This window comes from Hyaena hyaena, unplaced genomic scaffold (assembly GCF_003009895.1).
Source record: "Hyaena hyaena isolate Hyena2069 unplaced genomic scaffold, ASM300989v1 scaffold_231, whole genome shotgun sequence".
NCBI classification, from domain to species: domain Eukaryota; kingdom Metazoa; phylum Chordata; class Mammalia; order Carnivora; family Hyaenidae; genus Hyaena; species Hyaena hyaena.
The window spans coordinates 589,922-608,681 of record NW_024080862.1 but is presented as its reverse complement, the minus strand read 5'-3'; the positions used below and the strand labels follow the sequence as shown (position 1 = coordinate 608,681).

At 55.0% G+C, this 18,760-nt stretch overlaps 2 protein-coding genes across 4 annotated transcripts; one reads left to right on the top strand and one right to left on the bottom strand.

The window, feature by feature from the left end:
* Positions 1-3,152: 3,152 nt before the first annotated feature.
* Positions 3,153-10,156, bottom strand: PARP3 (poly(ADP-ribose) polymerase family member 3). Of its 3 annotated transcripts, none has more exons than XM_039243711.1 (11): positions 10,019-10,155; positions 9,152-9,338; positions 8,378-8,503; positions 7,988-8,176; positions 7,644-7,776; positions 7,327-7,553; positions 6,926-7,072; positions 6,634-6,720; positions 6,197-6,374; positions 4,164-4,319; positions 3,153-3,720 (listed from the first exon to the last, which is right to left on the bottom strand). In XM_039243711.1, exons 2-11 carry the CDS (start codon positions 9,329-9,331, stop codon positions 3,551-3,553), a joined length of 1,593 nt encoding a protein of 530 aa, XP_039099642.1. In that variant the 5' UTR covers positions 9,332-9,338; positions 10,019-10,155; the 3' UTR covers positions 3,153-3,550. The 3 variants fall into 3 exon arrangements, with proteins under 3 accessions (XP_039099642.1, XP_039099643.1, XP_039099644.1); XM_039243712.1 differs by having other exon boundaries at positions 9,152-9,335; XM_039243713.1 differs by lacking the exon at positions 4,164-4,319 and having other exon boundaries at positions 10,019-10,156.
* Positions 10,157-10,832: 676 nt separating this feature from the next.
* On the top strand, positions 10,833-18,370 carry RRP9 (ribosomal RNA processing 9, U3 small nucleolar RNA binding protein). The gene is made up of 15 exons (XM_039243609.1): positions 10,833-10,969; positions 11,259-11,341; positions 14,122-14,225; positions 14,599-14,666; positions 14,749-14,790; positions 15,074-15,200; positions 15,736-15,860; positions 15,943-16,035; positions 16,368-16,468; positions 16,549-16,683; positions 16,759-16,821; positions 16,972-17,117; positions 17,200-17,279; positions 18,022-18,095; positions 18,203-18,370. Exons 1-15 carry the CDS (start codon positions 10,889-10,891, stop codon positions 18,294-18,296), a joined length of 1,416 nt encoding a protein of 471 aa, XP_039099540.1. The 5' UTR covers positions 10,833-10,888; the 3' UTR covers positions 18,297-18,370.
* The last annotated feature ends 390 nt before the right edge of the window (positions 18,371-18,760 follow it).

The window sequence follows — 18,760 nt, the reverse complement described above, 5'->3', positions numbered from 1 at the left end:
CAAATCAGATCGTGTCGTGATCCTGCTGTCATCCCTCTAAGAGCTTCCCATCATCAGAATAGACTCTCAGCTCCTCTGTGCCAGTTGGCCTTCTCCCCACCTCTCTGACCTCACACTCCTTGGCGACCACACTTCCAGCCATAGCAACCGTCTTGCTGAACCTCCAACATGTCAAACTGGTTTGCACTTCAGGGTCTTCACATGTGCTATTTCCTCTATCAGAACATGCTTCCCTCAGATCTGTCCAGGACTTCGTCCCTCACCTAATTCAGGGCTTTGCTTGAGAGCGGCCTTCAGGGACCGTCTTTTCTAACATCCCCCCATCTTCCCTCACTAATCCCTTTACCCTGACTTATTTTTCTTCCTGGCACTTTCCCTACTTGATAAATTTCATATCCATGCATGTGCTTGTTTTGAGCCTGTTGTACTAGCCTGTAAGCTGCATGAGAGCAGGGACTTTGTGCCTTGCTCATGCCTGTGCCCCTAGAGCCCACCCCAGGCACATGATCAGCATTGTATAGAGCTAGATGCTAGCCACCAGGGCACGAACTTCCGGATTTGACTCATTTCCTGCTGGAATTTGAAAGACTTGATCCAGTTCTCCATTATTCACATGAGAAAACTGATGTTCAGAGAGGTAAGGAATGTGTCCCAGATCATACAGGTAAGTTGCACCTGGAACCCAGGTCACTTGCTTCCTGGGCTCTGTCCACACAGATACCACTTCCTGAGCTTGGCCACAGTTTAAACATAGGCATTTGCCTTTAGGAGGTGAAGCTGGAGTTTTGAGGTGTTGGTCCAGAGTAAGGGGAAGTCCACCACTTTGTCCCTCCTCTTCTCCCTGCCCAGCTGGGCCTGCAGAGCTGGGGCAGTGCCTGAGCCACCAGGGCCCGGGGAGGGTTCAGAAGGGCAAGTGGTAATAGCAAATGAGAAAAGTGGGCTGGGGAAGGTGCTAGGGGAGGGACAGAGATGATGGTGGGTTGGAGAGTGCCCTCTCCCTCCAAAGCAGTCCTACTCAATTAAAAATGGAGGGAGAATGGAACACTTTGTAGTTTATGTGGGTTTTTTTTTTGTTTGTTTGTTTAATTTGCACAAAGAAATGCAGGAAGGATAAACCAGAAACTGCAGCAGGTTGGTGGGAATGGAGTGAAAGGCTGGAGAAGGACCCTTTTTGGAGTACATGTTTTTGTGCAAAGGACTGGACTTTTGGGAACTCTGTTAATGTTCTATGTATTGAAAAAAACAAATCAATGAAGACGAGGAAAATCCCCTAAAAGTGAATTATAAACAGAAACAAATGAACCTCCCTGTATTTCAAATGCATAACAACCACACTGAAGAGATAAATAGCTCATCAGTGTAGAAGATAGTCATGAGTAAGATTCAATACACTTGGAGCTCAACTTAGGTTTGTTTTTCACAATGGTTACAGTTGTAGCAATTCTTTTTTTTTTTTTTTAACTTTTATTTATTCTGAGAGAGAGAGCGAGCGAGCAGGAGAGGGTCAGAGAGAGAGGGAGACACAGAATCCAAAACAGGCTCCAGGCTCTGAGCATGACCTGAGCCGAAGTCAGATGCCCAACCGACTGCGCCACCCAGGTGCCCCCAGCTGTAGCAATTCTGAAACCCCTTTTTACGTGGGATTAAGTGATAAGTAAATATATTAAGGTTGATGGAAACCAAGATTCTGACTGTTAGAGAAAAGAGATACTTTAAATATATATTTGGGGAAGGATGGAAGAGCCCTGTGGTGTTGGATTAGAATTGGAGAAATATATATAGACAGACAGATGCGTTCATTTCTTTACATATTTCCTGGCTCTTCATACTACAAGGACTTACTAGCAATGACACTCTAGTACCAAGAAGCATACCTCCTGCCCAAATCTAGGATGTTACAGGGGACCAGGGCTCCTTGGAGAAATGGCTGATTTGGGTTTATGCGAGATGAGCCTGGAACATCTGGTGATGCCAGAATATAAGAAAGTGCTCAAAAAATGATGTAGATCCAGGAGTCAGTATGAAAGACCTTCTGCTGGCAAAATCTGGGGCATTTTTGAAGATCGGGATAATTACAGTAATGGATTATAACCCAATGCATAAAATAAGAATCCACAAGTCCTTATGGATAATAAAGAGGACTAGTAATCAATAAATATAAAAGAAATAATGGGATTAGATAACTGTCATTTGCTACCATCTTAGCAAAAATGGATTGAAGTCATTGATTTCAGGTAAAAATCATCAATGGATAGTAAAGCTAGTGGGTGAAAGTCCAGGAAAAATAGAACCCTTACACCTCAGATATTTTCCCACAGATTACTAATTAATTACAAATAGGAGAAATGGTAACTTTCCAGTGGAGAAACCTAGAGGTCACCACCTTAAGAGATCAAAATAAACATCACCTAGAATGGGACATGTCCCTCTGGATATAATGCACTGAAGACACTTCATATAGGTCATGTTCCTGCTCACATTGCACTACCCGAATCTGATCATGACAAAACATCAGACAAACCTAAATTTTGAGATAGTCTGTAAAACAACTGGCCCATCCCCTTCATGAGTATCGAGAATGTCAAAGTCATGAAGGGAAAAGAAGGGCTGAGGATGGCTTCAGATGGAAGGAGACGCATGAGACATGACAACTAAATGCAGTGTGAGCCCCCGGACTGGACCATGATCTGCTCTCTAGCACCTGCACCCCATTTGTGGACAGGGCTACCAGAGGGTGGCTGGTGTTCCTTTCACGATTGTAGAGCAGTGTTCCATGGATACATGCCAAACTTGTTAATATTCAGATATAAGATACATGTGGATGTCTGGCCCCAAGACAGGAATGCTTGATTTGCCTGGTCATGTCTGGGCAGAATCACCAGGTGAGTCCCCAAATGCCCAACAGTTCTGAATTGGTGAGAGAACTGAAGGCTCAGTGATCATGAGGCTAGCTCTTGCACACTTGGATGTAGATCAACCTGTGTGTGTGTATGTGTGTGTGCGTGTGTGCACGCACATGTTCCACATCAACCTTGTGAGTGTTCGCTCCCTGGAGTAGGGCTGGGGCTGCTGTGCCGTGTGGTGGGTCCCCAACAAGAGAAAAGGGGGCCCGGGCTGGTACAGCTGTAGCACAGACAAGCAGAGGCCAGGGAGTGAGCAGATATAATATTTAATAAGCTTGCTGTGTATGCTCGAACTTGAGCCTACCCTGGTGCTCACACCCCTTGGACAGACAATCTGGGCCAGGGTTGACAGCCCGGGTGGATCTGGGACTCTGCCCACTCTCAGCCTGTGTTCCTCTAACCTGAATGGGCTGCTCTATCTGTGCCCCAGTAATAATGGCAGTCCATCACGTCCATCCCCTCAGGAGGCGAGACTCTGGGGCCACAGCCATGCCAGGGCTAGCAAGGATTAGAGGGAAGGGGGATCACTGTCTGGGACACAAGAGTGAGATTTGGGGACAAGAAGGTGTGGTACGGGGGATAGGCAGGAAGGTTGAGATGATGGTCTACCTCCCAGCAGGCCCCCAGGGCAGGGATAGGCAGACAGCTCAGAGGTGAACCTCGAGCAGGTAGCGCAGGCAACACTGGCTCTCTTGGTAGATGAGATATTCGCTCTGGGAGAACGTGGAGCTGCTGAACTCTGCGCAGGGCATGGGCTGGCCCTGGGGCACTGCCACTCGCTGTCCATCCAGCTCCAGCTCGGTGTCCTGGGTTGGATCTGCAGGGTAAAGCGAGGGCCATGGGTGACCCAAGGGTCACTGGTCCTTGGCTTTACCAGTAAGTTCTGCCTCCTATGCTTTCCACTTCTGCCACAGGGGAACACCTGCTCATTCCCACCTTGGGATCTCCAAACCACTGCACAGGCTGGGCCTTCTGCCTGGAATATCCTCCCTATTTCTCTGCCTAGAAAATTCCTACTTATCTTTCAATGCTTAGTCAATGACACCTCTTCTTTGAAGCCCTCTTGGATACCCAGGAACGATATGTTGAATCAGCAAATGTTTGTCGAATGACAAAGTGAATGAGGTAGTGAGAAAGCCTGCTTCTTTTTGCCCCTCTCCTCAGCTCCCTCCCTGCTCACGTCTTCCCTGAAAGCATTCAGGTCCCCTAGCTCAGCCCCAGGTGTCGATTCTCAGGCCTGTCTAGCTTTTCAGGACTCACCAGGCTCTGTGTGGCCTCGGGCAATGACACTGTTGAAGCCAGGGGGTGGCTGCTTCAAGCTGGGGTCGTCGATGGTGATGTGGTATTCTCTGCCCAGTGCCACCTCACCCAGGAACATGTAGCCAATTTGGTGGGGTCCGCAGGACATACCAGTAACTGGGGGACCCAAGGAAGCTCAGTGTGGGCAGCGTGGCCCTCCGTGACTCCTTGGCCCCCCTCTGCTACATCCTTACCTCCTCTGGTTTTGGGCCCTGAAAAGTGCCCACTCTTATTTTTTTTCAATAGTTTATTGTCAAGTTGGTTTCCATATAACACCCAGTGCTCATGGGTGCCCTCCCCCATGCCCATCACCCCCTTCCCCCTCTCCTCCACCCCCATCAGCCCTCAGTTTGTTCTCGGTATTCAAGAGTCTCTCATAGTTTGCCTCCCTCCCTCTCCCCAACTATTTTCTCCCCTTCTCCTCCCCCATGGTATTCTGTTAAGTTTCTCCTGTTCCACTTATAAGTGAAAACATATAGTATCTGTCCTTCTCTGCCTGACTTATTTTGCTCAGCATAACACCCTCGAGTTCCATCCACGTTGCTACACATGGCCAGATTTCATTCTTTCTCATTGCCTTGTAGTATTCCATTGTATAGATAAGCCACATTTTCTTGATCCATTTGTCAGTTGATGGACACTTAGGCTCTTTCCATGTTTTGGCTATTGTTGAAAGTGCTCCTATGAACATTGGGGTACATGTGCCCCTATGCATCAGCACTCCTGTATCCCTTGGGTAAATTCCCAGCAGTGCTATTGCTGGGTCCTAGGGGAGTTCTATTGTTAATTTTTTGAGGAACCTCCACACTGTTTTCCAGAGGGGCTGCACCAGTTTACATTCCCACCAACAGTGCAGGAGGGTGAAAAGTGCCCACTCTTATAACACCAGCTTGTTAAACATCCTTAAAAACACCCCTTGTCCTGACCGTGCTCCCTCCCACCCCTTACCCCACTCCTCGGATCCCTGAGAGCAGGTGTCTGCAGCCGCTCCTCCCCAACACCAAGGTCAGCAAAGGGCTCCCAGTGACCAAATCCAGGGCAGAGGCCTTTTCTCTCTGGCCTGCTCTGCTGATCTTGCCACTGGCACCCTCCACCCCCTAGCCTGGGACCTTTGCACTGGCTCTCCTGAGGCTACCCTCTAATCCTTCGTAGGCTCCTCTGCCCTCCTGGTGGACAACCAGGAGGTTGGCCTTGGGCAACCTCAGACATCCTAGAACGTCAGCCCCATCCAACCTTGCTCTCTTGGATCAGCGGGTGGTGGTGATCTCCAAGGATGGGCTGGCCGAGGAGCCAGTCTGGGGAGATCTCCTCAGTGAGGACACCTCTGGATCAAAACTTGGAGGTCATCAGAGATATCTTCAACCCTGTCACACTTGCTGCCCATCCCACCTCCCACACGCCCCTCTCACGGATTCTTTCTTCCCCCACCTCCACTGCCTGGGTTGTGTGCCCATCACATCTGGCCTGGGTGAGAGCATGGCCTCTCTGTGCCTCTGGCCTCAGCTGCCCTCCCTAAGCTGTAGCCACTGAGATGCTGCTGCTATACATAAGTCTGGTGAGGGTCCCCATCACTATCTGGATAAAGCTCCCTTGATGTTCTGGGCCCCAGCCCTCCCACCCACACCTGGCATTTGCTTGGAGCCTTATCATCAGGCTGTGCTCGGAGGTCCTGACCTCCCAGCCTATGTGCCACTTCCTAGTTTCTTTACCTCCAAGCTCCTCTTTCACCGCACCCCCCTCCACATCCAGCTGGCACCCTCATCCTATCTGCATGACCTGCTCCAGGAAGGGATGCTGCCTGGGGCTGTCTGACCTGTCTCTGACCACTGGCCCCTCCTCTGGGTCCCCCCAGGCCTCAGGATGCCCCAAAGAGCACTCTGGTCAGTAGCTATTCAAGGTTTCCTCTCCTGGAAACACTGCGTGTTGGACGAGCACTGGGCCTGGTCGTCCCTCGTGTCTTGCACCTGCCCAGGTGGCCCCCAGGGGTACCTCACCATAGCCCGCTGACTTGCTGTTCTCTGAGGCGAAGTAGATGCCCTTGCCAACGCGGCCACCGGAATGTGGCATGATGCGAAGCCCACTGGTGAGGATGGTGGCCACCACAGCCACATTGGTGCCATGCCACAGTAGCTTCCGATTACCCAGCTCGGAGTGGGCCTGGAACCTATTTCCCTGAGGGGGAGGCGGTGGGAACAGGAAAGGTCATCCTATCCAAGCTCAGGTGCTTCTTCCTGCTGCTCAGAGAGTACCACCAAGGCCAAAGTCCCCTCTGGCCAATCACACCCACTCATGCACACATGCACAAGACCTGGGTCTGGGGGAAACTGTCAAGTTGCTAAGGTGACTCACTAATGGGCAGGCACATAAGCCAAGGGCATTCCTTCAGGGTCAGGTAGTGATAGGGGAGTGGGTTGGAAGGACTCTCCCTTACCTCCCCTTCTCGGTTCACTTTCCAAACATGTTGAAGAACAGGGCACCTGTAGGTGTTGCCCGTCTGTTCTAAGTAGGTATGTATCACCTGCAAAGAAAGCAGAAGCTGGGTGCCGAGACTAACATGTGTGGACAAACCCCCACTGGTGCCCCAGTCCCGGAGCGCTCCTTGGGCCCTACAGACACAGGAAGAGAAGGCCAAGGCCAAGGGATTCCTCTGCACACCAGGAGGGCAGATGGGCAGAGGGACAGTGCCCGCTATTAGCTGGGCTCCTCTGTGGGACCCGGCCCACCTTGTACTCGTGTGCCTCTGGGTCCAGCAGCTGGAGCTGGCACTTAAGGAGCTGGTAGTCTCGGTCCAGTGGGTGTGGCACCTCCTCCACCTGCACCTCCTCGGGGGCTGCCTGCAGGGTCTGAGCCAGCTCGATGTCTGCCAGCACCTAAAGCGGTGGGCACCGGCAGCTTGTCTGTCTTCTCAACTCCCAGCCTCCTCCCTCCCAAAGACTGGGACCACGGTTACCCCACCTGTCTGTCCACCTGTACATCCCCCCCATCTACCTGCATAGACTTCCCCTCCCCTGTCCTTCAACCCATCCATTTGGTCCACCTATCTGGCCTTCTTGGCCATCTGTCCTCCATCTCCCTTGCCCAGTCTGTTGTCTGCTCCACTGTCTGCCCACTTGCCGCCCCTCACCAGCAGCATATCCTTTTTGGCCTGCAGAAGCTCAAGGGAGTTGATGGATGGGGGCCGATTGCGGCCAAAGTTGTGGGGAATGATGGTGTAGAAGTGGGAGGACAGCTTCTCCAGACTGAGGCCACCATCCGTGGGGTCTTTGAGGGCCGCCTCCAGTGCCTCCAGAGCCTCGAAGCCCCGTGCAATCTGCTGCTTGCTCAACTTCCCTAAGGGCATCTTCTTCACATCTAGGGGAGTGGGGAGGGTCAGGGAGACTCAGTCCCATGGCTCTGCAGCCCCTAGGCCCCTGCAACCTTGCCTGGCTCCTCTCCCCTCACCCAGGTTCATGAGGGTCATAGCATTCTTGAACATGTCCTTGCTGAAGATGTTGGTGATAAGCTTCTGTGTAGCTGCATCCAGAGAGCAGGGCCGCACCTGCTGAACCACGGTCTTCACTGGGCCTCCATCCGTCTAGGGGTAGAGGGCACAGATGAGCAGGGCCAGCTGGGCACAGCCAGAGCAGAGCCTGGCATTAGACAGAGACTAGCTAGATTGAGGCCAGAGAGGGGAAGTCCGTGCCTGAGGCCACATAGCCGGACAGTGGCAGAACACAACTGGCTGGGGCTCTCTGTCTAGTCCCCTCCCTCATCCCAGGGCCCACCACCCTCCCTGGCCACTTCACCTTCACCACGGCTTCCTGGGCCTCGTCCTCTCCCTGCACTTCAATAAGCGTGTACTTGCCAGGGTGGGCCACAAAACGGTCCCGATCCACCCAGCTATTCTTGGTCTTGTCCCGAAATTTCTTCTCAAAGTCCTTCTTTGCATCCTCCAATAACACGAAGTAGCTGAGCTTTGACTGGCCCACCTCTCCCTGCAACCAACAGCCTTCAAGGGGGGGCCTGCCACAGTGCCCACCGTGTACACTAGTTGGCCTCTGTTATGCCTGGGCAGTCAGAGGTGGGGAGGGTTGTGATCAGCAGCTGAGTAAGCTGTGGGGACCCTGGGGGAGTAGGGGGCATGAGCAGGGAGAGGTGGGGAGAAGGTGGGCACAAGGTGGGAAGGTGGCACTCACTACACGACCCCAGTGGTTCCAGCAGGCAAAGCGGTCACCCTCTCTCAGCAGCTGGATGATGTAGAACTTGTTGTTGTTGCTCCCGATGTTGGTCTGGTTCAGGGTGCAGGCGTAGTCTTCGTGCACCTGGGGCCGGAGGGGGCATGGGGAAGGCAGGCTGGCTCGGGCTGCCCCGGAGTGGGACAGGGTACCCAGCTGCACACTGACAGGGGTCTGATGGGGAAGGAGTCATGCTGCACTGGGGCATCAGAGGAGGCCCTGGCAGGGAAGGCCCGAGGAGGTCATGGTTCTGCCCTGAGGGACACAGACTGAGGTGACATGACTAAACCCAGGCAGCTGGGGGGAGTTCAGGGAGGACATGGCTATGTCTTATATCAGGGAATCAGAGAGAGACATTGGTTCTGCCCTGGAGGGCTGACAGGGACACAACCCTGCCATGCAAGGGATCTCAGGGGGACGTGGCCCTGTGGGGCTGCTTTAGGAAGCATCAGTGAGCCCTGGGGAGACTGATGGGTCACAGCCCTGCCTTAAGTATGGCAGGGGGAGGCCTAAGAAGCTCAGGGGCCTGCCCTGGGTCTGAAGAGCAGACATGACCTCCCTGGATCTGATGGGATACAACCCTACATGACCTTTGGGGTCTTGGGGGAACACGGCTTACTTGGGACCTTGAACTATCTGGCCAGAGCCAAGCCCCAGTGGGAAGGGGAGCAGGTCTGAGTGTATTTGTATCTAGGAAGGAGCGGACTCCAAGACTGGATGAGGACTACAGCTTACCTGAGTGCCAGGGCTGTGGCTGAGTGGGCATGCTGGGTCCACTCGGACTATGTGCTTCTCTGTGGGTGCAGCTCTGAGGGCCTTGGCAGTGGAGTGAAAGCTGTCCTCCTCTGCCCCTTGCCGCCCCTTCTTCTTTTTGGGGCCCTCACATTGCACTGGGGGCTTGCGCTTTGGAGCCATGGCTCTTCTGGGGCACAGAGGGGGCCCTCAGGCCTTCATGACCTCTGCATCCCACTTGGCTGGCACAGCATCAACTTGCCCCACTCTGGGTTCGCCCTTTGGTATTCTCTCCCCGCCCCCCTCTAGCCACTGTCTCCCCCTGCTTCCATTTCCCCATTCCCAGACTCAGACCAAAACCAGCTCTCTGCACCAGTCACCTCTCCCTTTCCCCATTCACAGGGGTCAGGCCAGGACGCTGTCCAGTCTGCCCTGGGGTCTAGCAAGAGTGGTCCTCTGCCCTCTCTAGTAATCCGGTATGTCCTGATGAGGGAAGGAAAGTGAAAGGAGAATCTCCTCCCTCCTGCTTCTGGGCTCCTCCTCTCTCCAGAGCACTCTCTGGGTACTGCTTGCTCCTCCCCTGTCTCAGCTGACTCAGATGGAGCTGGCATGGTTGCTGGGCTGAGTCACTCAACTATGGAGGAGAGTGGGCAGTAGCGCCCAGGGGCCACACTCCTGAGGCCAGATCTGTCCCTCTAGAACTTGAGAGCCAGGACCCCAGAAACCATTCATTCCCAAGGGGTTCAAAAGTTCTGGGGTGCCAGTCAAGGTCTGAGATCAGCGACTTTGAACTGCCAGAGGGCAAGGGCCAGTCCCACCCATCCCTGCCCTGCCTTGCAGAGGGCTGTGACAGGGCCATAGGGCACTCACCTAGGAGAAAGAAGCAGTGACCTGGGAGAGATGGCGGCCACCAGGTCTAGTATCAGGACCCCCACGGCAGTTCCAGTTCTAGGGCCTTGTCTAGAAACCCTCCGGAACCTTAGGCGTGACTTGGGGAGTGATTTCCTTAAAACGCCAGAGGTGGGGGCAGGGGCCAGCACAGGAGTGGGGGGTGTGGTTTTCTAACTATCTGGCCACCAGTCAAGTGAGTCAGAGGCTGGGCAGGCGGAGGCCAGCCGCCTATCCCACGGACCCGTGGACACTTGATCGGGATACAGCCAAGGCCTAAGGGACTGACCCGTCCTTAGCGCCGCTTGTCTGGCCTGAGGCTCGCAGTACAAGTCCACCTTGGGCACAGGTGCGGGCACTGCCGACCTCTTCTCCTCTCGAGGCTGCCTAAATTTTCCGGGTTATCTAGTGCCAGGCAGGCTCGTTTTTGCCCCCGCCCCCGACGGGGAGGAGTCACGCTCCGAGACGTGAAACCACTCTGCATCTCTGACGCCTCCCAGCGTTCAAGGGCCGCAAACACAGAGAAGGCCAGTCTCTTCCGACCCGCCCTTGGACGTCAGCCCGCAGCAGGACGCACGCGCCATTGCCTTGTGCCGGAAGCGCCCGGAGAGGCTTGCTACCTACTGGAGCCTGGCGCGGGAGCCTGTAGGAACTGTTGGAGGCGTGGCCACAAGCGTTTACCCTATGGGCGCTTGGGGGCGTGGCAGAGTTTACAAAAGGACCCAATGGAGCTGTGGGAGGCGGGGCCCACCGGGCAATGGGAGCCTATCCGGACCCGGGTCTTGCCAGACCAACCGGGTTTAGCAGCCACGTGAGTTCTTCGTGGCGGTCGCTACACACACGGTGGGCAGCATGTCGGCGGCAGCGGCGGCTAGAAAACGCGGAAAGTCAGCCTCGGGGGCCGGTGCAGGGGCCGCCAAGCGGCGGCGGAAGGTGAGCCTGGCGTTTCTGCGGGCCAGAGTCAGTCCCGTAACTGGGACCACCGTCGTCTCCTACGGACACCCAGGTCCCTGGGTCCTCCGCGGCCCAATTTTTCGGAATCCCAGCTGGAGTCAGCTTCGTTCCTCCCTCCGCGGGCCAAATCCTGGAAGGCCTTGCAGTTGAGCCGGGGGGCCAAACTGCCTTTCCTAGTCCTGCGCCTCTCGAGGGATTGGAAAGGGCCCTTGGATAGTGCCGGGGTGGTTGGGACCCTTGACCAACGAAACGATTATTTAATTCTCAGGCCGATTCTGCTGGGGAGAAGGGCAAGTCCAAGCGAGGCGGCAAGATGAATGAGGAGATCTCCAGCGACTCTGAGACTGAGAGGTGAGCACTCTTCCACCTAGGGGAAGGGGACACTGGGGCCCATGGTGTATGGAAGACTCGGTGAGTCTGGGCAGAGCTGGGCCTAGAACCCAGGTCTCCCGCCTTTTTGGCTCTTAGGTATTGGCTTTTTCCTTTAGTTCTAACCCTGATGAGTAGGACTCATCTTGAGGAGTTTGAGAAGTCTCATCTCCTTCCCTGCAGGGTCTCTGTGTGGGGAGAACCCCTAGTCCCAGTGGGAGACCAGTGAGAACTCCCTGGTTCATGGCAGGGACCTGAGAACAGGCTGGACTGGCTGGTAAGAGAAGAGGGATGTAAGAAATGCTTGCTAGTTCTTCATCTGCTTTTCTTCAATTTCACAGTTGCTGTTCTCTTCCCTGACTCCCAACATGTGCCAGGCACTGACTTTACTGTTGAGAATAGAAATGATCCGGCAGGTGAAGACAAAACGTGTTGTAATGGGATGTGTATTCTACAGTTCTGGGTTCTGGAGACAGGGGAGGGGACATTTAAATAGGGCCTGGAGAGATGAGAAGGAGTTCCTCATGTAGAAGCAGGGAGGACACTCAGGAATCAGAGAAAAATCTAGGGCTTTCCATGGGCCAGATTGGGAGATGGAGAGGATGGAAAGGTAGGGTTGGGGCTGCATCCAGATTGGGAGGGCTTTGAATACCTCCCTCTTTCTGCAGGTGACAGGGGTGGGGCATGCTGGAGGGTTTCAGAGGGGGCTAGCAAGGTGTCAGGCCTGAGCTTGTGGAATGGAGGCTGTCATACCAGAGGATCCTGGTGCCTTCCCTAAGAGCTGGCTTTAGAAATTCAGCTTCTAAAGCTGAGCACATGTTGGCCTTAACATGCTCACATCATACATACTTTTTTTTTTTACTTACTCTGGAGGTTACTCTAGGTAGGTATGTGCCTGGCCCTGTGCCAAATACTTGTAATCTTTAAAGAATATGTTGTGAATGTCTGAATTACAGAATAGTTCATGAAATGTGTTTGTACTCTAAGGAGCAGTGATGAAATGATGAACCCATCATTGCACCCATCACTTAGGTTAGGAACTAGACCATTTGCAGAAACTTGGAAGCCCCAACTGAGTTAATCATTTCTTTGGTCATTCCTTCTTTCCTTCCTTCCTCCCTCCCCTCCTTCTCCTCCTCTTCATTTTTAAAATTCAGATATAATTTACATACAGTAATATTCATCTTTTTTAGTGTACACCTTTTTTTTTTGTGGGTTTTGACAAACACATGCAGTTGTATAATGACCACCACTGTGAAGGTATAGAAGGGTTTCATCACACTCCGGAACTCGCCCCTGCTCCTTTGTAGTCCGTTACTGCCCTCCCTCCAGCCCTTGCTAACTACTATCCCTGGAGTTTTGCTTTTTCCAGAACATCAAATGAGTGGAATCATCTGCTTTCCTTTAGAGTTCTGTCTCCTATGTGTGAACTCCTAAACAGTAGACGAATTAGTTTGGGTAAAAGGAGTGCAAGTTCTAACCTTGGCTGGTTAGCAGAGCAGCCACCAACCCTGTTGGCTGAAGGCTTGCTGAGCACTGAGTACTAAATGGTCTCTGTGGCCTGCTTTAGCCGTAGCTTCCTTGAGAATTTCCAAGGTCCTCTCTGGGAAAGTTGTGGGCAAGGTCATGAATGAGTCCTGGGGAACAAATGGGGCATTTGACTAGGTATCTTTAGGTACATGATCAAAGGGGATGGTTCCTGTGACCTACCTCTAGCTGCCAAGAGCAAGTCAAAGTAGGACTTGCCTTGGGTAAAGAGAATGCACTCAGCTGGGGTAGGAGTGGTGCTTGGAAGGGAAAGCAGAAACTTCACCACAAGGTCAGCCAAGACCAGTTAAGCTTCACCTGGAATCCTGTCCTCAAGGTAGCGGATGGTCTATGGCAATGAGGATGAGGCAGTGACATCCCAGCGTGTCTGCCTCTTAGGTCCTTTTATCAGACCTGGCCTGGCTGCGCCCCTCTCGGGGGGTGGTTCTGCGATTTACCTTTTCTGCTTTCCATGTTGGATCTCCTATTCCCTGTCTCCCGTGCCTTTCTCATTCTCAGTTTTTCCTCTTGTTTGGGGAGCACATCGCCCATCCCTTAATGACGTTTAGAAAAGACCAGTCCTGTGGCACCTTGTATATCTGATAATAATTGGCATGGCCTTTCAGGAGTTCACATTTTCCTTCAGAATTTTATGTGTGAGGCTCCTTGTCTGCCTGCTTTTAGTGTTGCTGTTGAGACTTCTGAAGACTTTTGATTCCTTTTTTGTTTTTTAATGTTTATTTATTATTGAGACAGAGAGAAACAGAGCATGAATAGGGGAGGGGCAGATAGAGGGAGACAGAATCTGAAGCAGGCTCCAGGCTCCGAGCTGTCAGCATAGAGCCTGACGTGGGGCTCGAACCTACAAACCATGAGATCATGACCTGAGCTGAAGTTGGACGCTTAACCGACTGAGCCACCCAGGTGCCCCTGATTCCTGACCCTTAGTATGTGACCCTTTTCTCAGCAGCCTGTAGAACCTTCTCTTTCCCTCTAGAATTGAGAAATTTCACAGTGCTCTTTTTGGGTTTTGGGTCTCTTTTCACCCTAATGTCAGGCACTGGGTGGGTCCTTTCAGTTTGCTAAGTCACCTCTTTTGGTTTTCTGCATGTGTAATTGTTGGCCTTGGGGGCTGGCAGGATGGGACAATTGAGTGTCGGGAGGCAGCAAGGAGGCATGATCCTAGAGGCCAGAGGAGCAGGGTGAGCCCCCTCAGAGCCAGCCCCTTCCCACAGCCTAGCTCCCAGGAGGACTGAGGAGGAGGAGGAGCTGGAGGAGACAGCCCAGGAAAAGAAGCTACGCTTGGCCAAGCTCTACTTGGAGCAGCTCAGGCAACAAGGTGAGCCCATGCGCTGGGCCTGTGAGTGCAGGGTCTGTGCCTAAGGCTGCCTGCCGCACCTGATGGGTGACTGATGCAGGGACCTGGTGGACTGCCAGAGCTCCTGGCGCCAGTGGCCCCGGGGGAGAGTGGCTAGGAGGTTAACGGGCCTCCTGGGCTGGGCTAGACCTTCAGGGGGCTTCAGCCTGATCTCTAAGTTAAGGCAGGGGGTAGGCAGGAGGAAACCTCTCCTTTGCCCAAGGCATCCTGAACTTCCCATGGGACACAGCCTGAGTGTTGGGGGCCCAGGATGGAGGTGGTGGGGGGGTGGGGACGGGAAGGGGGAAGTGGAGTCTCGGCCTGGGTTCACTTGGTCTGGTCTGTCCTTGCACAGAGGAGGAGAAGGCTGAGGCGCAGGCATTTGAGGAGGACCAGGTGGCAGGGCGCCTGAAGGAGGACGTGGTGAGTGTGGAGGGAAGGTGGTGGGAGAGAAGGGTGGGGCTGGTCCGCCCCTGGTCCGGCTCACCCTCTCCTTTCTCTGCAGCTCGAGCAGAGAGGCAGGCTGCAGAAGTCGGTGGCAAAGGAGGTGAGTGGGCAGGGCACTTTGGTATAAGATTGGAGTGAATCAGGGGTCCCGCCTGGGTTGGTGGGCATGTGGCCCAACTGGGGGCTCAGGCTGTGAGGTCTTTGCTCTGGAACGTGGTGGGTGGGCACTCGGGCAGACACGACCAGATAGGTCTGATCCTTGGAGTCCTGCATCCAGTTTGCCTTCTGGTCAGGGTGGTGGAAAAGAATGGTGCACGCATGCGTGCGCGTGTGTGTAGGGGCTTCCTGCCCCCTGTCGCAGTGACCCAGCCCTGCCCACCCAGATTCAAGCCCCAGACCCAGCCGACATCCGAGTCTTACGGGGACACCAGCTCTCCATCACATGTGTGGTCATCACTCCTGACGACTCGGCCATCTTCTCTGCTGCCAAAGACTGCACCATTATCAAGTGTGAGTGAACAGCTGGGTGGGGGTGCAGCCCCCCAGGGGTCTTTGGGGAAGGCTGGTCAGTAGAGGAGGGAGTAATCAGGGCAGAGTGAGGCCTGATGGGGAAAGCTAGAAGTAAGTTTGCTCCTGAAGGATGATGAACTGAGGCAGGATGATGATTGAATGAGGAGGGATGCTGCAAGTGGGCAGCTGGACGACTGAGGCTCCGTGCAGTCCTGGGATTGCGTCCTGGTCCTCCTGGGTCTCCTCTTCGACAACTGAGTACTTCCTTCATCCACCCTCAGGAGAAACTGGAAGAATGCGCACCCTTGGTCCTAAAGCACCATCCTGTCCCTCTCTTTGGGGATTTGTAGCTGCTTTTTTGGGATTATTGTCACCATGTGAGGAAACTGAGGGGACTTGTGCAGGATCTCACGGTGGCTGAGCCAGATCTTCAGCCCTGAGGCCACGACCTTTTCCACAGCCCTGTGCTGCCCTTGCGGGGCTTAGCAGTCAGTCTCTCCTCCATCGCAGTAGCCTCTCTCTTTCCTGGTGTCAGGGAGTGTCGAGAGTGGACGGAAGCTTCATGTGATCCCACGAGCCAAGAAGGGTGCAGAGGGGCAGCTCCCCGGCCACGGCAGCCACATCCTCTGCATGGCCATCTCCTCCGATGGCAAGTACCTTGTAAGGCAGGGTTGGCCCCGGGGGCGGGTGAGAGGCCTGGACACACAGTGGGTGCCCGGGGCCATTGTCATCATCCCCACAGGCCTCAGGTGACCGCAGTAAGCTCATTCTCATTTGGGAGGCCCAGAGCTGCCGACACCTGTATACTTTCACGGGACACCGGGACGCTGTGTCGGTAGGAGCTGTGGATGTTTGGCGGGGCTTGGGCGATGGGGTGAATGAGGCAGAGGGTCCCTGGGGTCAGAGAACCTGGCACTTCTGTGCAGTGAGTGGCACCGTAAAGGGTATAACGGGGTAGAGGGATAGGGAAGCGCTGGGAGAGGCTGCGTGGGCTTGCCTGAGAAGCAGGGAGGCCTCTGAGAAGTCTGCAGCTGCTTGATGGCCGGGGAGTGTGCCCTGGTTCCTGTGCCTTGTAACCTGCTTTTCGGGAAGTCCTCCCTGGGCCTGACCCCTGTCTCAGCCGCTGTAGTCCATGTCCCCTTTCACCCGCTCTCCGTGTTCCCTTAGGGGCTGGCCTTCCGCAGAGGCACCCACCAGCTCTACAGCACGTCCCATGATCGCTCTGTGAAGGTGTGGAACGTGGCGGAGAACTCCTATGTGGAGACGCTGTGAGTGTGTGCAGGCAGAGGGTGTGCGGATGTGTGCGCCTGTTCACGAGTGACCTTATCTTCCCTCTGCCCCCCTCCAGCTTTGGGCACCAGGATGCTGTGGCCGCGCTGGATGCCCTGAGCAGGGAGTGCTGCGTGACGGCCGGGGGCCGAGACGGAACGGTGCGTGTGTGGAAGATCCCAGAGGAGTCCCAGCTTGTCTTCTATGGCCACCAGTAAGGCGATCCACTGGGCCGGGCTGGGAAGGGGGCTGGGGGAGGGACCGTGCCCCTTACCACTCCTTTTGCCAGGGGCTCCATCGACAGCATCCAGCTCATCAATGAGGAGCACATGGTGTCGGGTGCGGATGATGGGTAAGAGCTGCCTTTTGGATGTCTCAGGCCACTGCCACTGCTCCTGGACTTGCCTCCTGGAACCCCCCTGTGCATCTGGTATAATTCCTTCCACTGAGTGGCCTTTCTGTCCTACCCCAGCCCCTTGCTGATCACGTTCTCTGTCTGCAGCTCTGTGGCCTTGTGGGGCCTCTCTAAGAAGCGGCCACTTGCCTTGCAGCGTGAGGCCCACGGGTTACGGGGGGAGCCGGGCCTGGAGCAGCCCTTCTGGGTGTCGTCGGTGGCAGCCCTGCTCAACACGGACCTTGTAGCCACAGGCGGGTGCCCTTTGAGGCGGGGAGGAGGGGGTTGCAGGGTGGCCCGATGTGGAGGGGCTCACCGTCCCCCTGTCCCCCGCAGGCTCCCACAGCTCCTGCGTGCGGCTCTGGCAGTGTGGGGAGGGCTTCCGGCGGCTTGACCCTCTCTGTGACATTCCCCTGGTGAGTGGGGCTCGAGTGCCCAGCCTGTGTTTACCACCCTCCCGAGCCCCAGGAGCTTGTGGCCCCTGGAATTAGACCCTTACTCTATTTTCCTGCCGGAATGGAGGCTCCTCAGGTCAGGGCCAGCTACACCTTCACTTTTTCATAGTCCCAGCTCCTACCACAGGGCCTGACAGGAACCCTGCCTCCTTTTTCCTTTTCCTTCTTCCCCTCCTCCCCTTTCCCCTCTTCCATCCCCACCCCGTCCCCGGTGCAGGGGAACGAGGCAGGGACAGGGCAGGGAACAGTGGGTGCAGAGGCATGGAGGGCCTGGCACTCTGATGGGCTCTGCATGGCCGGTGCCGGATTGACACCAGGCTAGGGCTTGTGAACGTGTGGCACCCTAAGGGGGATTGGCAGGATGGTCAGCGACACCTGGTGACAGTGAAGGGCTTGGTGATGGTCATGGGGTCTCCAGGACGCCACAGCCAGGAGCTAAGCCCTGGGCCACTCCTGACACCCGGCGTACTTGGCATACACTGTCTCCTTAAGTCCTCACAAACTCACTGTGCAGCTGCTGCTTCGGTTTCCTCCACCTCACAGGTGTGGAGCCTGCGGCCCTGAGAGGTCAGGGGCTGCTCTGGGTGGCAGGAGGCAGAGCAGGGATTTGAGCTAGGCCCACTGAGGCCAAGCCCTTGGCTGTGAGGCTGGGGTGTTAGGGGGATCTTTTCTCACACCTTTCCATGTCTTTCCCTCTTCTCAGGTGGGCTTCATCAATAGCCTCAAGTTCTCCAGCTCCGGGGATTTCCTGGTGGCCGGGGTGGGGCAGGAGCACAGGTATGAGGCACCCTTGGAGGGGTGAGGGTGGCGAGGCTGGGCCGCACGGTGGGAGTGTGGGTCCTCGGGCCTGGCCTCAGCTGCTCCTTTCATTTTGTCCTCTGCAGGCTTGGCCGCTGGTGGCGCATCAAAGAGGCTCGGAACTCCGTCTGCATCATCCCCCTCCGCAGGGCTCCCAGGCCCCCCACGGCCGGCTCCTGATGCTTCTCCACTTTATTTAAGTCCCTCCCAGGCCAGGCCCTGCCCTCTTTGTATTAAAAGCCTCCTCTTTTGGACCTGTCTCTTGCAGCTTCTTGGGTCGGGAGAGTGGGTGATGGCGGGACTGTGGGTTGGAAAAGGCCAGGGAGGGACAGGGCTCCCACAGTCTCCCTTCTGCCTCTTTGGTGGCGGAGAGCTTTTTATCCTTTTCCATGGACCTTGGGGATGGAGACCTCAGAAATCTGGTCCCTGAGTATCCTCTGTGACCTTATAAGGCCAGCTCCCCAGCCACTTCTCTGGGGGCAGGTGTCAGAAGCTGACCCCTCAGCTAGGAAGCCATGGCTGTCCAATTATGTGTTGGGGCTGGCTGGGGAGTCCGAACTGACAAGAAGACCACTAGGCCTACAAGTCAGGGGGACCTGCGCTGCCCCCTCCCGCCCCCCCAGACCAGGTCAAGAAGCTAGAGA